The following is a 14,646-nucleotide window of genomic DNA, read 5'->3' on the forward strand; positions in this document are numbered from 1 at the left end:
AGAGTTAAGGTAATCAATTCACCTTCTTCTTTGGCATCATATTTTTACCTAGACTACAACAAATTGTTGCCAATCTCTTCCTACACCCAATTTTTTTAATCTGCACCGTACATAGTTTCAAATTTCCAAAAATACTTTTCATTTAAAAAATAAAAATTCAAAATTAGAAATAATACATTTTGGAAAAGTAGATTCAGAAGAGATTATTGTGTTCTAAAAATAAAAATTTCATTTCAGATAAAAAAATCCGTAATAAAAAAATACATTCTAAAATAAAAAATTCAGAAACATATTCCAAAAAAGGAGATCCATAACGTATTTTTATATATATTCCATTTTATTTAAAGGGATTTTGGTGTTTTCATTGGGTGCAATGATATGGTGCAAGAAGTAATTGTCCAAATTGTTTGGCACTTAGTTATTGTCATTGTTTTATAAATTAGAATGACTTAAAGTTAGTAGTATATTAAGGGACCTTTCTAAGGACAATAATGGTATGGTATGATTAAGTGACATGGAAGAAACTCTCGTAAAAGTAAGGCAGTGTTATATCAAGATGTATTAAGATTAGAGGTTATGCACTTTTTTTCATGAATTTAGGATTGATTGATTAAGCTAGTTTACGTGTATTATTGACTGATAGCATATAGCTGAGAATAAAAGTAGGAAATGACTTACAAACCTAAGGCAATTGTGAAAGGGTTAATTCTTTATGCACGAGATAATTGTGATTTCCACCCATTATTTTCTTTAAAATCCCATTTTACCCGTGCCACCTTTTCCAGATTTTCGCATCCGGAATGAAAAAAAAAAAAAAATTCAGATTTTAGTATCTGGAAGACATTCCCGTGTAGATGGTCATATCAAGAAGGCACATCTCAATTCCAGATTTATATATTAGAATTTATATATCTAGAATTGTTTTATTTGTATTGCAGATATAAATATCCGACAAATTAAGGATAAAATAGACATTTTCTGAGCAGTGCATGTCAGAATTGATATGGTGCAGGGAGAATTAGCCTTATGAAAGCTTGTAACAATATACCTTTTTACAACATTGAGGACTTGGGTGGTTAGTTAGTAACCTTTTGTCTGTCTGGGGGTTAAATCAGATTCACAACTTTTTGAAGTGTCAACTTAATTTCCAAGAATCGCAACCCTTTTATTGAAGAAGAATTTGAGGGTAGGTTTAAGGCAAGTTTAAACTTTTTGAGCCAAATTAAGTCATGTGAGAATAACTTGCTGCAGGTTTAAAGCAGTTATTTGATTGAACAGTTTCAACTTCAGAAGTAACAACAAAGCAAAAAGGTAAAGAGTGGCCAGTTTTCACCAAGAATCAAAATACACGATTGTTTACTGGTTCGTGTATGTGAAAGGTGAAATTTTGTTCCATATTTCAGCTCTGGTATTGAAATGATGCAACTAATTTGAGAAACATTCGACAACAATAATTGTACAAGAGCTGCAAGTTTAGCTTATCCTTTTGTACTTTGAAAGTGGCACAACATAATCTGTGAGGTCATTTGACATGTGATATGATTCACAATTTGGCCTCTAGAGGAAGGAAGTTTGGGTCCACGGAGACGACAACCTACAGAAATTATATTATTATTAGATTTTGTTACAGAATAGTGACTAAATAACTAAACAAAAAATAGCAATGTATTTGTTATGAAAATACCTTCCCAACACTTTTGCCCGAATGGAGATACTCAACAGCATCAGCAACAGAATGCAGACCTATAAATCTCTTTGGATCAATAGCAACCTGTATCAAGAAATGAGAAAGGTTAAGGAATGGAAACATTAAAAGCATGCCAACTGCTAACTGCTAAGTATAGTAATTAGCACAATCAAATAAACATCCCGTTAAATTAGGACAATTTTATTGATCATTATATGGATGGAATGTTGATGTAGAAAATTCTAGGAGAAGAATATACTCGAAGAATTGCAGGAAATAGAGATATATGAAGCACAAACACTGATACGATACGAACACAGACATGAAGATACGTATAATCTTAAAATGTAGGACACAGAGACATGGATTTATGTTATATAATTATGAATTATATAAATTGACAATAAAGATTTATGTGTATAAGTATGTTTCAGTTTTTTTGTAGCAAAAAGATGATTCTCATGGATGATTCTAAATGATTTGTTCCTTATTTTTATAATTATAATAAAATTTACACAATAAGTTTGAGTTTTTATAAAACTAATGTATTTTACCTTTTTAAAATTGTGTTAGAACTGTGCTAGAGTTGTTAAAAATTCAACAAATATTTTTTGAATTGGACACTTCACCGATACGTGTTCTATGAGTGTCGGTATCTGATACGTGTGTCTGACATGGGCACACCATTTAAGAGGCGTGTTCGAGGGATTCCAATGAAAGAATGAAATCCGAAATTGTATTGAATTAAGAGAGAATTGAGAATTGTTTACAAATGAGTCTGAATGCCCCGTCCAGACTGCCCTTCCTTATTTAAAGTTAGCGACTAACAACTGTTCCCCAACCAAAGCATAACCAAGAAAACGGGATTAACAGTTTCTAACTATACGAAGTCCTGTATCAAATACTCTCCCTTGACAAAATCCTTGTCCTCAAGGACTAAATTCTGGTACTTCCTCTTGAGATCACAGAAGAAGTCCCAAGTATCTTCTTCAATTTAACTAAAGACCTCAGTAACAGCTTTGTTGCTTCCCTTCACAATCATGCGATCAAGAATTGCTTCTGGTTCCTTGTCTCCAATGACTCTTGTATTGTATCATCTATAGGAATAGAACTTGATGTCATAAACTTCTCCATGTTTCTTTAGTTGAGAAATTGCCATCTCCTAGAGGTAGTTTTTCCATATGTCTGTTCCTAGAACCTATTGGGGAGAAGTAGCTCAAGCTCTCCTTTTTCAGATGTCTATTCCTAGTTGTGTTCACTGCTACATGCATTATGTATAGGTTACCACTCGTATCTTAAATAACGTTAGTCTTATTGAGTCTTTTTTGTCTTTTGTTTCCTCTACTCCTTTAGTGTAAAGCCTACCTTGTCGAGTATTTTGTATTTTGTCTTTTGTCTTTTGTTACCTCTACACTTTTTTTTGTATTGAATTAAGTGAAAGTGAGCATTGAGAATTGTTGACAATTGAATCTGAATACCCAATCAGACTTGCCCTTTCTTATTTAAAGCTAGTGACTAACAATTGTTCCCAAACCGAAACATAGCCAAGAAAACAGAAATATTAGAGTTTCTAACTATACAAACTCCTATATCAAAAGCATATGAATAACCTTTAGCTTTCCCGTAGAGTGAAGATCAAATAGCTTGTCAAGATGCTCTTGCCACAAGTGACCATATTGCACCAAGAAAAAGCCAGCCTGAAAAGTTGGAATCACGTATGAATAAGTAAATCAGAAAAATAAAATGAAACTTCGCATGTGAGCTTGTAATTTTTGGAGTGCAAAGCATTCACTTTACAGTAATTAAACAAGTGAATCAATCATTAGTTGACCATACCACTTGCCCAAAATTTTAAATATTTTGGTTAAAATTTCAAAAAGTATATGGAAAATGATGTTTTGATAGCCTGCTAGTGCATAACTTCATATTGCTACATACCACAGTTTGGCTCTTTGCTAAGAGCTTCTCACATAGGCCAGGGTATTTTGAAGGCGTCCAACCCTTTTCTCCTTGATACTGAATGAATGCACATAACAAATGAAATCAATATTGTTTATTAACAATGCATTTCTTTAATGGTCAGAAACAACTTACTGCAATCTACAATCAAGCACACTACTATCAAGGGGCTAAAACAGGGTAATAGCTTCATACATTCTTCCAACAGTCTTCAACAGATAAATGAGACAGGGAGACTAAAAATAAAAAGAATTCGATATTACAAGTAATATAGCCAGCTAACAACCAAATTTCATTCTAGACATCTCAGATGGGTTTCAGAATTTCATGTTCCTTTTAACTTGTGGTTTTCATAGCTAACACAAAAAGTTAAAATCTAAATTTCACTACACTTAAATGAGGATAAAATCCAAGGTATTAAATGAGTCAATACTACCTCTTCAAAAAAAGAGGATAGTGGATAGTTTTGAAGTTTGTTATAGTCGCATTGAAACTTTCAGGAGTGCTATAAAGGGCAAAAAATGTGGCATGACAAGAAAAAAGAAAAACCTGAGAAATCATGCCAATAATAATGAGTCGTCCATGAACTGCCAAAGCATTCAAGCACAAGTTTAACATATCACCGCCAACAGACTCATAGATGATGTCAATACCTTTTGGGAACTCTTCCCTCAGAACCTGCAAAATTAAGTGAAACTTTTAACATGTTGATAGGAAGCAGTTTACGTAATTTATTCCAATAAAAATAAGAACCATAATCAAATCAACAAAATAAAGATGCTCATTTGCACTTAAATTGCAGCTGATTTCAATAGTGATTATTCATTAAATATTTAAGTCATGGAGCTTAATTGACTATCAGTATGTAAAGGATCGTCTTCTCCAAAGCTGTCCAGTCCCTTCAGCTACGAATCATTGTTCTTCAGCAATTAGAACCTTTTAGGCCATGTCCAGTGAGTTTCACAACTTCTATTAGCAAATGTCATTAGATAATATTGTAAGGTTTGCCTATTTGATAGAGCACATTTGGCTAAAGAGAGTTGGTAGGTATTCAATGATACAAATTGCTCACCAGAGATGTTGAGACATTTCTTCCTAAACAGGTTTATTCCATATTTCAACTTTCCTTTCACTCAGCATAAGATAAATATTTTTTTCTGGAGTTTAAAGATTTTCTTTTTATATTTTAGGTTCACTGGGTTGTTATTCATGTATATGGCACCATACATGGGCTTTACTCCCTTATATGAGCTTTACTCCCTTGATGCCATTTTCTATAAAAAGTTGTACTTGTATGATATAAAAAGACTATAAAAGAAGGAACAGCATTTGAAGTGTATCTTTACTCTATAGATAGTTAATAGTATCAGTGATATTCTAGGAAGTTGGATGAAAAAATTCATTCAAAAAAATACAAGAGATAATATAAGCAGTTCCCGTAAAAGAATAGAATTAGAATCATTTGTAAGAAACTAATCAGCAACTTGTTGGATATTTCAATTAGTTAAATACATAAAGGACCAGAAAACGTGAATGTCATTATGTAATTCCGTTGATTTCAATGAATGCTCATTTTTACGGTCTAACCGTGTACATGCATGCATATCATAAGGAGACAATGATCACAGAAAAAATTATTTACAAGGACACAACAACCATCTGAATGGTTAATAAGATTGCAAAAGATATTATTTTAACTTGTCCAATTTAATAAAAATCACAACAAAAGTAGTAATGTTTTAATTTAAAACATACAGATTTTATATCTTCATTATGATAGTCTATGACTCTGTCAACTCCCAACTCCTTCAGAAGCTTGGCCTTTGCCCCACCTCCACAAGTTGCAACCACCCTATTTCCTGCTAATTTTGCTACCTGCACAATAGTCCAAATTTTGAGGTCAGGCAAAGAAACTTTCATGCAGAGAAATTACATATACTTTAGACTACGAAATCTAGATTGAATCACCTACCCAGCTATCTCTACTAATAGATCTAAGCAAGCTTTGTAATTTTAATTTATTTTTGTTTATACATGAAACAATACTTTGATACTACACAGTCTACCAGTGATGTCAATTGTTTTAAGTAAAGATATAGTCTATCATGAGTGCCTTGTTTTGGATATCTTAGTTTCACAGACGTAGGACCTTGTCTCCAAGAATTTAAGAAGAAACGGCAAAAGAACAAGCAATCTTTGTTTTAAAATAGATGTCGGTTATCTTTGGTATTAAGGAATCAAGGGAACATATAAAAGAGTTTTTTGTGTGATCTCAAGAACAAGTAATGCTTGGAAAAAAGAAAGATTAAAATAGTGTGTATCTATGGTCTATCAATATAGAAAGAGTGAAGAAAACAGATAGAGTAAAAGATACAATATGCTGAATTTTTTGCAAAATACAAATTTGTTTAGCCGGGTTTGGCCTACAACTACAGAATATCAAGAAACATTCAATTTGTTGGAACACATAGTTTCTGAAAACATATGAACAAATGGATATGGTTGAGAAAAGTGGCACGGGATTTAAGAAGTACCTGAACAGCAAATTGCCCAGTTCCTCCAGCCGCAGCAGTTACAAGGACCACTTTTCCAGATTCCATTTGTCCTGCCTTTTCAATGTACAAAAAGAAACTAGGGTCAGAGCATGCATAAAATAATGAAACCAAATATAAGAGTCACAGAAGAAAGAAAATAATAGAAAAACTTGAGTTACGTTGATATAAAATATAACAGATAAGAAACAAGGATGCATCTGAAACACAAGGAGAAAATCTTATTAGTTAACCTTTTCTAGTGCAATTGAGGCTGTTAGTCCTGATGTAAGCATGGCCACAACTTCAGGATCTGGTCTAGGAACCGGAAGGGCATGTTTTGAAGAAATCTAACCCAAGTAACAAGACGTCATCGATAACTTATATTGTCATAAGAATCACCTCAGTACCACCATCTCATGTGATTCATTGAAACTCCAATGATTATACAATTAATATAAAAAAATATTAACATTATGTTAAGCACTGCCCACCATTATGAATTCAGCATAGCCTCCAAAAGTCATGAATGCACAAGGCATACCAATTTTCAAGTCAGTGACAGAATCCCCAACTGCTGCAATTATTCCTACAGCCTAAAATATAACAACAAAAATGTACACATGTAAGTAGCAGTCTACTGCATCAAGTGGTACACTTCATATCATGATATCTACACAAGGGGATGTATATATATACCTCAAATCCTGCATCAAATGGAAGACGAGAGGCAGTATCATTGTTGTTTCCGCCAAAATAGCGGCCTGAGCTAAAATTTACCTAAATTATTTCACACTTGTTAGAATTATAGGTTATAGATGAAAATGCATGTTCTAGATAATTAGAGGTTATAGCACTTGAAAAACAGTGTGGCAGGGAGAAGCTTTATATTATACAAAAAATAACTAATATTACTCAATATAGATACTTTGTATTTTTCCAAGTCATTTGCGTCAAACGAGTATAGATTAAAAAATGAGGACCTGATATCATGAGACTCACATGTTTTATCCAGGATCAAACCCATCAAACATGATAAATTAATGATGTTTTTACATACTTGAAGAGTTGTAACATACTTAAATAATAAATAAATAGTCCCTCGTTTTGAGTCAGTAATCCCAAATTCAGTGTAGTGTCTTATTCTAGATGTACAGAAAAGTCATAAGCATATTAGATTAGTGTGTATTTTACGGTAAGCCCTGCAGTTTCTTACTTGAACATGCCTGTGTTGAGCTATAATTTTTCAGTCGACTAGCTCAACAGTGAAGGTTGTATCTTTTTCAAAAATCGAGGCTGTTCTTCAGCAAGTTAGAGTATGAATATGTTGTTGAACATAGATTTTGATGTCTCCAAATCCATGAAGATTGGTTGAAGACTTTGCTGCTGCCTGTGTGTGTGGGTTTTGGGTAGTTTGAATTTGTAATCCACTCAGATTTAATCCAAGGTTGTTAAATTTTATTCCTTTTTGAAAAAGATGTGTTTTCAATGAGAAGTGGAAAATCAACCTGTTGAGTTGTCATTTCAACCGGTTGTTTTACACTTAGAGGTTTTTGAAAAAAATTTGAAACTATTTGACTTTAGTTGACTTTGCTGTCAAACCAATTCAATCGGTTGTTTCAAAAATTCAACCGATTGATTTTTTAAATTTCTTAACAGTATTCTATTAAGTTAGTTCAACCTGTTTTAATTGTTTTAAAACTGATTTGACTCTTGAATTAAATGTTTTTAACAATTGATTGAAGTATATATAATCTGTTTTATGCTCCTGGTTGTTATTGATTCAGATTATTGCTTTCAAAAGGTTTTCCAAGATTGCTTCAAGCTTTGGATTCTTTCCAAGAGTGGAATAAGATTGCTTTGTATTTTCTTCTTTTCAATCTATGATTGTATCAGGTGTGATCATTCCTTTTCTCTTGACAATTGTATTTCTGTAATAACTGTTGATGTGCATATTAAGAGGGTGTTCTGAATTCTGTGTTGTGGTTGCCAAAGGTGGTATGTGTTCTTGAAGAGTTCAAGATTACCACTTTGGTGTGTGTTGTAATCAAAGTGTTTTGATTGCTTAGTGGAATTCCCAAAAGTTTTTTGGGGACTGGATGTAGCTCTTGAATAAAAGTGAACCAGTATAAATTTACTGTGTGAATTTCTCTATCCCTTATCTCTTTAAATCTGTTTTTGCTTGAATTTTATAACTGCGGTTATTAACAACCGATTGTTTCCCAAAAACAACCAGTTGATTTTTTACTACTGTTAAGTGAAAACTGTTTTTTAATTCAGCTGAACAGATTTCTAATTGATTGATTCTATTTGGCCTTTACTATACCTTCAATATTTGCAAAAAAAATTTATAAACAATTCACCCCCTCTTGTTTAAGACCTACATTTCTAACACATGTCTCATAAGAAAGACAATTGAGAAAGAAAGAAAATAACTCAACAATATGCATACACAAGTCCTCTTAGAAAGATATAGTAACTTACATCACTAGCATTCACACCAGCATAAATTATCTTAACAAGAACATGTTTCGGCTTGATAGGTAATTTTAGTGGTGTTCTCACTATGCTTGTTGCATTCCTAAAGTTATGAGTCAAGGTGTGGACAACTCTGCAAGCAATAAAGCATATTTAAATTAATTAAATTGTGAGAAGAAATAGTCCTCTAATCCGTCAATTAGAAGGAACAAATGCACCCTTTCTAACACTATGGAAATAGAAAATAAAAATCTTCCAGGGGCATGTATATTTTATAAAAAGAGACAGAGTTCAAATACGCACATTTTCTCAAAACTCTCAGGAAGTTTAATTGATGGAGCTCTGAAATCAGATCCTCTTCTCTTAAAACGAGAGGAACCTACTAGGTACTTTGCTTCTTCAGATGCTGTGGGCCAGTACTCAAAACCCCGACGATTTGTAATCCATAGGCAATGACCAGCTTTACTTTCATCCGTAATGAGCTCAAAAGCACCTTGAGAGGTTAAAATACTTTCATATCAAATTTTATGTGTACATTAGAAACAATAACTATCAGTGTTATCAACTCAATTGACAATCTCATAGCATGCATGAAATATCGACCAAATGTTATTTACAGCACAATTTTCAAACCAAATAGAATTATAGATAGATACAAAATATATAGCACTGAACCCTAATAATAATTTTATAAGAAACTTAAAATCTAATCAAACAAGGAAATAGAATATAAATTTGGGGTTAAGCCTAAATCAACCCCAAAAACTAGTTAATGAGATTAGGTTTGATATCCCCTATCTTATTTAATTACACTATAATAGTCATATATATCACTGGTCAATGTTACCACAGCCGCATGTCAAATATTAGATATATCAAATGGAAAGTTTGCTAAACTAGACATCTGTGTGTAGTCTGATAATTGTCCAATAACAGGTGGCACTGTACGTTCAACAATAGTCAAGAATATGCTGTCAGAATCCCTTGATTTATGTTGCAGTCAATATTTCCTTGTACAGTTTTAATTACATAATTAGGAGATTTAATTACATTCCATAATTAGGAGGATTAATAGACTTGCAGTATATTTTATATTTATTATACAGGATCATTGATCCTGAATTGTAGGGATAGATTATATCCATAAATTTGGTTGGATACAGTTTTTCTAACATGGTATTAGTGCTCTAAAATCCTTGGGAGCCTGCATTACTGCAAAACCACACCCGTTTCTTTCTTTTGCTATATTTATCCTGCAGCCTGTGTTGCTGCAACACCACAACCCTTTCTTTCTTCCACTGTATTCCTTTTAGCCTGCATTACCATACTTCCAACCTCAAAAATGTGGATACTCATAAAACACAATGATACCTCAATACTTGATGAGAGAGAACACATCATATGTGATCATTAATCATGAAAGGGCAAGTGTAGCCTAAAGGGTAGAATGCACTTTAGAAAGGTTGGCTGAACAAATTTTGGCAACTGGTTGGATAATGTGTGGGCAAATCTAGAAAGAGGAAAAGACAGCATGTCAAATGGAAGAAAGAATAGCCAAAAACATTGTTGAATGTGCCCTGAATTATCAATAGAATCTGAAAATTTGCTAGGAGCTTGAGATAGTGTTCTGGCACATGAAGACTTTGATGGTGGTGCAATTTCCAGTACTGGCCAATCTGAAGACACAAAAATTGATAACGTGGAATAGGGACAGCTCTAGTCACAAAAAATGGCATTGCTTTGATGCCATGTTTTGAAGTTAGGATTAGGTAGAGAAAGAAGAAAATAAAAACAGAGACTTGGAATAATATTGTCTTTTGTATATTGATATGATACAAAATACAAAGCACTAATCCTTAATTATATTAGTGCTAGGGTCACTATTATAGTCAGTTAAGAATAAAAAAATTTAACACAATGCAGACTTTACTCTAAAAATACTGTCCAAGATACCTATAAAATACTTAGATACAATGCTAATGATTTCTAGATATGTTTAATAGAAATGATTCATGTAAGCATGTTAAATTATTTTAAAAGATGTGCAGTAGTTAAAAATTTGTGATTTAGGAAGCTACAAAGCTAAGGAACAATGCACCCACCCTCTTTTGCTCAAGCCACATGAGAGAACAGTGAAATTTATGGACTTACCTTTCACCACCATTTCCATAGATACAAAGCCCCCCATCAAGTTGATCATATTGGGATTTATCTTTAATCCCATCTCGGTTTCAACAAACTGCACCAAACTTTCAGCATTATAGCTCATTTTAACAAAGCGCTACAATAAATTTTGTTGTGAAAATCAAAACACATTTAACACATCTGGGTCTGAGAGGCAGTGGTCCTGGTAAACCAAGATTTCAAGTTTGGGACTCTTGAACAGAAAAAAAAAACTAGATTTGGGAAAGCTATACTCCCTTAAGTGAGTCCTCATAACTCGGCTCAAATTAGTTGGGAGTTGGGACCCAAAATAACTTTTGAATACTACCGTCTAGAACCAAAAAGTAAGGAAACACATTAGTGATTTAACAAAAACAATACCTAGGAGTACTAGTCTATTCCATCTCTCAAGGAATTTTTTCAAAAGAGTTCTAGTCAATTTCAACAAAGCATCTAATGCTTTCACATTAATTAGAAATATAGACAAATTACAGTATATAAGTAGATGTAAACCTCACCTTACAAGCCACTTTGTGAGGTTGAGTGTTGAGTTAGACTTAAGATTTATTTTCTAAGATGGTATCAAAGTTTATCCTAGTAAGGTTTAATGGGTCTTTCGTGTCACCCATTATTGTGCCGCTATCGAACCACTCACAAATATCTATTTTCATGCTCAACATGTCTAATCGTCAGTGTGAGGAAGTGTCTTCGAGATCATACATCAAAAGATATAGTCAAATTATAATATATAAGTGAGTACGAATCTCACCTTACAAACCGGTTTTGTGAAATTGAGTTAAGTTCAATCCAGTTTCTAAGAAGTTCCAAAGATTGAAGATTAATAATATAACCAAGAATATTCATTCTTTAAATTTGATCTTACCTCAGGGCAAAGCACATTGACTCGAATTCCCTGACGTTTGTATAGACGAAGTGCTCTAGAAAACATTACAACACCACCTGCAGAAGTATATTTTAGCATATTAGGAAGCAATTAATATAGTAACTTAATTTGCATAAATTATAAAGATGGAGATTTGAAATTATTTAAATATCATTGAAAAGCTATATTATATGTTTTTATCTTTATTAAGTTTTTAAAATATATGTTAGGCCCCAACAAAGAGATGTCACTATCAGTGACTGTATTTTCGTTTTGTATTTTTGGAATACATAAGAAGTTTTATTTGTGGGGCAGAAGGAGGTGAAACTCAAAGGATCAGAAGATAATCACAAAATTTCATGATTTGGATTGGATGATAGCAAACATGTTGAAACATGCAAAAAATTGAAAACAAAAATGAAAATCTTAAAAGTGGTCAATGTATATAAAAACTTGTGTTTAGCCGCTCTATGAATAGTTCAGTTTTAGAGTATCAGGTAACGTATCCTAGTCAGGTCACTACCGCTGACAACTGTAAACAGAGATCGCAATTCACAATATAATCTTCACAGTTCATCTAGCTAGTTAGCTAACCTCGTATAACGCTTTATATACAGGGATTCAATAAAAGTTTCTCAGTTTTCTCGCAAATTTCTCAGAATCGATTCTCAACAATAGCAGTTCTAAATTTTAGACCAAGGTTACACTGGCTGTTGCTTGACCCCTACTTTAAGCCCAATGGTCATCTAACAGCTTCACTTAAGTTGAATTGAATAGATCTTTAAGCTTTTTGGTTCGCAAATTATTTTCTTAAATTTGTTTTCAAGGAGTAACCCCGATCAAAGCTGGTATATAACAAACCTTTAGAGCCACTGTAGATTGGGTCCATGAACATTGGATAAAGACCGGAAGCAGAACCCAAGTTGATAATCACACCATGTCTTTTGGCAGCTTGCATGGCTTTAATCTGTTAAAATGAAGATAATGAGTGCCCCAACAACAAACAATGGTTTTGGCCCCATTTTTTCTCATTTAAACAGAAAATGGTGAACTCAACTATGTGATTATGTGCGACCAAATTACAATATTTGTCACTTAGATCGTGAACCAACTTTCTTTTCACAGCATAAAGCAAATAATTAGTCCAAGGATATTGGATAAACCAGGTCACATAGCAAGCTTACCGCAAGGCGAGTGGAATCAATAACAGCAGTGAAATTCACATTAACTATGTGCCTCCATGTTTGAGTGCCATCTGTTTGATCATTGCGGAATGGTATAGAACTAGAAATCCCGGCACTGTTAATACAAATGTCTAGACCTCGATATGTCAAAAAGTGCTTTTGAAATGCAGCAGCTAAATCCCCTGTAATGAATTAATATACATTCATGTATGTACCTAAAGATAATCAAAACAACAAGCACTTTTAATGATTTACATGTGTATATGTATGTGTGTATATATATGCCACCTCATAATAGTTGGAACTTAGAAATTGGAACTTGGAACACAAAATTCATTTACAGATTATGAAACTTTATCATATGCTTTCTGCCATACGAGTCTCTATAACTACATATTTTCATGTTAAGTGGTGTTACTTCACTACACCAAATGGAAACACTATATTTGCATTGAAGAACAAAGGAAGGTTTGATAAGGATCTTAAATGGAGCCCATAAGAAGAGAATTCGAACTTCCAGCAGGGAGAAGCCTGATGAATGTCTTGCTAATAGATAATAACCTACTTACTTGCATTAGCCACATCACATTTCACAAACATCGCAGAGGGAAATTCCAACTTCGAATGAAACTTGGTGTTAATTTTCTCAACGAGGCTTGCAACTTCTCTTCCATTTGCTTCAGAAATATCCACAATAGTGATAAATACACCCTTCTCTGCAAGAGCTAAGGCAAGACCCTTGCCTGCACAAAAACCAGAAACATAGTACAAGTGAATCACGTTACACAAACTAAATTTCATTGAGCATATATTTTGGTTGCAGATGCACCAAAAGCTCCTTCTTTCACCTGTCTGACCGCAGCCTCTTCTCAAAAGTTGATTTTAGACGGTGGATAAATTAATTTTAATTTATCAAAAAAATTATAGTCTTTATGAAAAAAATTATCTAAACAAACTAATTCTTACGTATACGTACGGACAGAAGAATAGGACTGAGTAAAATTACTATAGCTGGTTGAACATGCGCTATGTAGTTTGCTATGCTTTCTCGATTCTTTACGAAACCGCAATGAACAAAGTGTGATAGTGAAGGAATCAGATCCTTAATTCGAAAATCAGTTCCTAAAGTCAACTGAAGCTTATTTTTGGATATTTGAATTCGATAATTTGGAAGTGGAAGAAGGGAGAGTGATAGATATGATTATGAATGGCGTTAAGGAAGAGAGGGAGTTAGTTACCGATTCCAGTGGCACCACCAGTGACTAGTGCTGACAAACCAGGTTTGATCTCCATTTCTCTTCTGCAGCTGCGTTCGGTTGTCACCAAAATAATGAGATTGGTGATACAAACGATATAGCTATCAAAAGGGTCCAATATTTGTACAAATCCAAATCAGTTGCTCCACCATAGAACCGTCCACATGGCAAAAAGAATAATATTTTATTTCTGTTGTGGGGTCCAGGAAAATATTCTGAAAAGATTTTCGTCAAACTCTAAGAGCCTTATTGTGTTAATGGGTTTTGATTTTTGGAGCTAAATGAGTTTAAAGTCTTGAGCTTTATGCTCTGCCAAGTACTTTGGTTTATGTTGTTTTGTTCCCTTGTCATTCGCATTGCTCTGGTATATTGTCCACAAAACATTTTCCTTTTGATTTTCTTTCTTTCACTAGTCCCACACCCTCGGTTACAACATTTTGTAATTCTGTGCACATGCCTTTCATGTTCGCCATGTATGCAGTGGTTGGGTTCCCACTTCAGCTTG

At 33.5% G+C, this 14,646-nt stretch overlaps 1 protein-coding gene across 1 annotated transcript; it reads right to left on the bottom strand.

Annotated features, from left to right (window-relative positions):
- Nucleotides 1-1,246: 1,246 nt before the first annotated feature.
- Nucleotides 1,247-14,418, bottom strand: NQR (ARP protein (REF)). The gene is made up of 18 exons (XM_068610053.2): nucleotides 14,124-14,418; nucleotides 13,455-13,628; nucleotides 12,886-13,067; nucleotides 12,563-12,668; nucleotides 11,702-11,778; nucleotides 10,807-10,894; nucleotides 8,959-9,148; nucleotides 8,662-8,788; nucleotides 6,877-6,957; nucleotides 6,672-6,773; nucleotides 6,432-6,527; nucleotides 6,181-6,255; nucleotides 5,402-5,521; nucleotides 4,196-4,324; nucleotides 3,626-3,703; nucleotides 3,298-3,384; nucleotides 1,685-1,771; nucleotides 1,247-1,594 (listed from the first exon to the last, which is right to left on the bottom strand). Exons 1-18 carry the CDS (start codon nucleotides 14,176-14,178, stop codon nucleotides 1,544-1,546), a joined length of 1,905 nt encoding a protein of 634 aa, XP_068466154.1. The 5' UTR covers nucleotides 14,179-14,418; the 3' UTR covers nucleotides 1,247-1,543.
- Between the last annotated feature and the right edge of the window lie 228 nt (nucleotides 14,419-14,646).

This window comes from Phaseolus vulgaris, chromosome 3 (assembly GCF_051622355.1).
Source record: "Phaseolus vulgaris cultivar YP4 chromosome 3, ASM5162235v1, whole genome shotgun sequence".
NCBI lineage: Eukaryota > Viridiplantae > Streptophyta > Magnoliopsida > Fabales > Fabaceae > Phaseolus > Phaseolus vulgaris.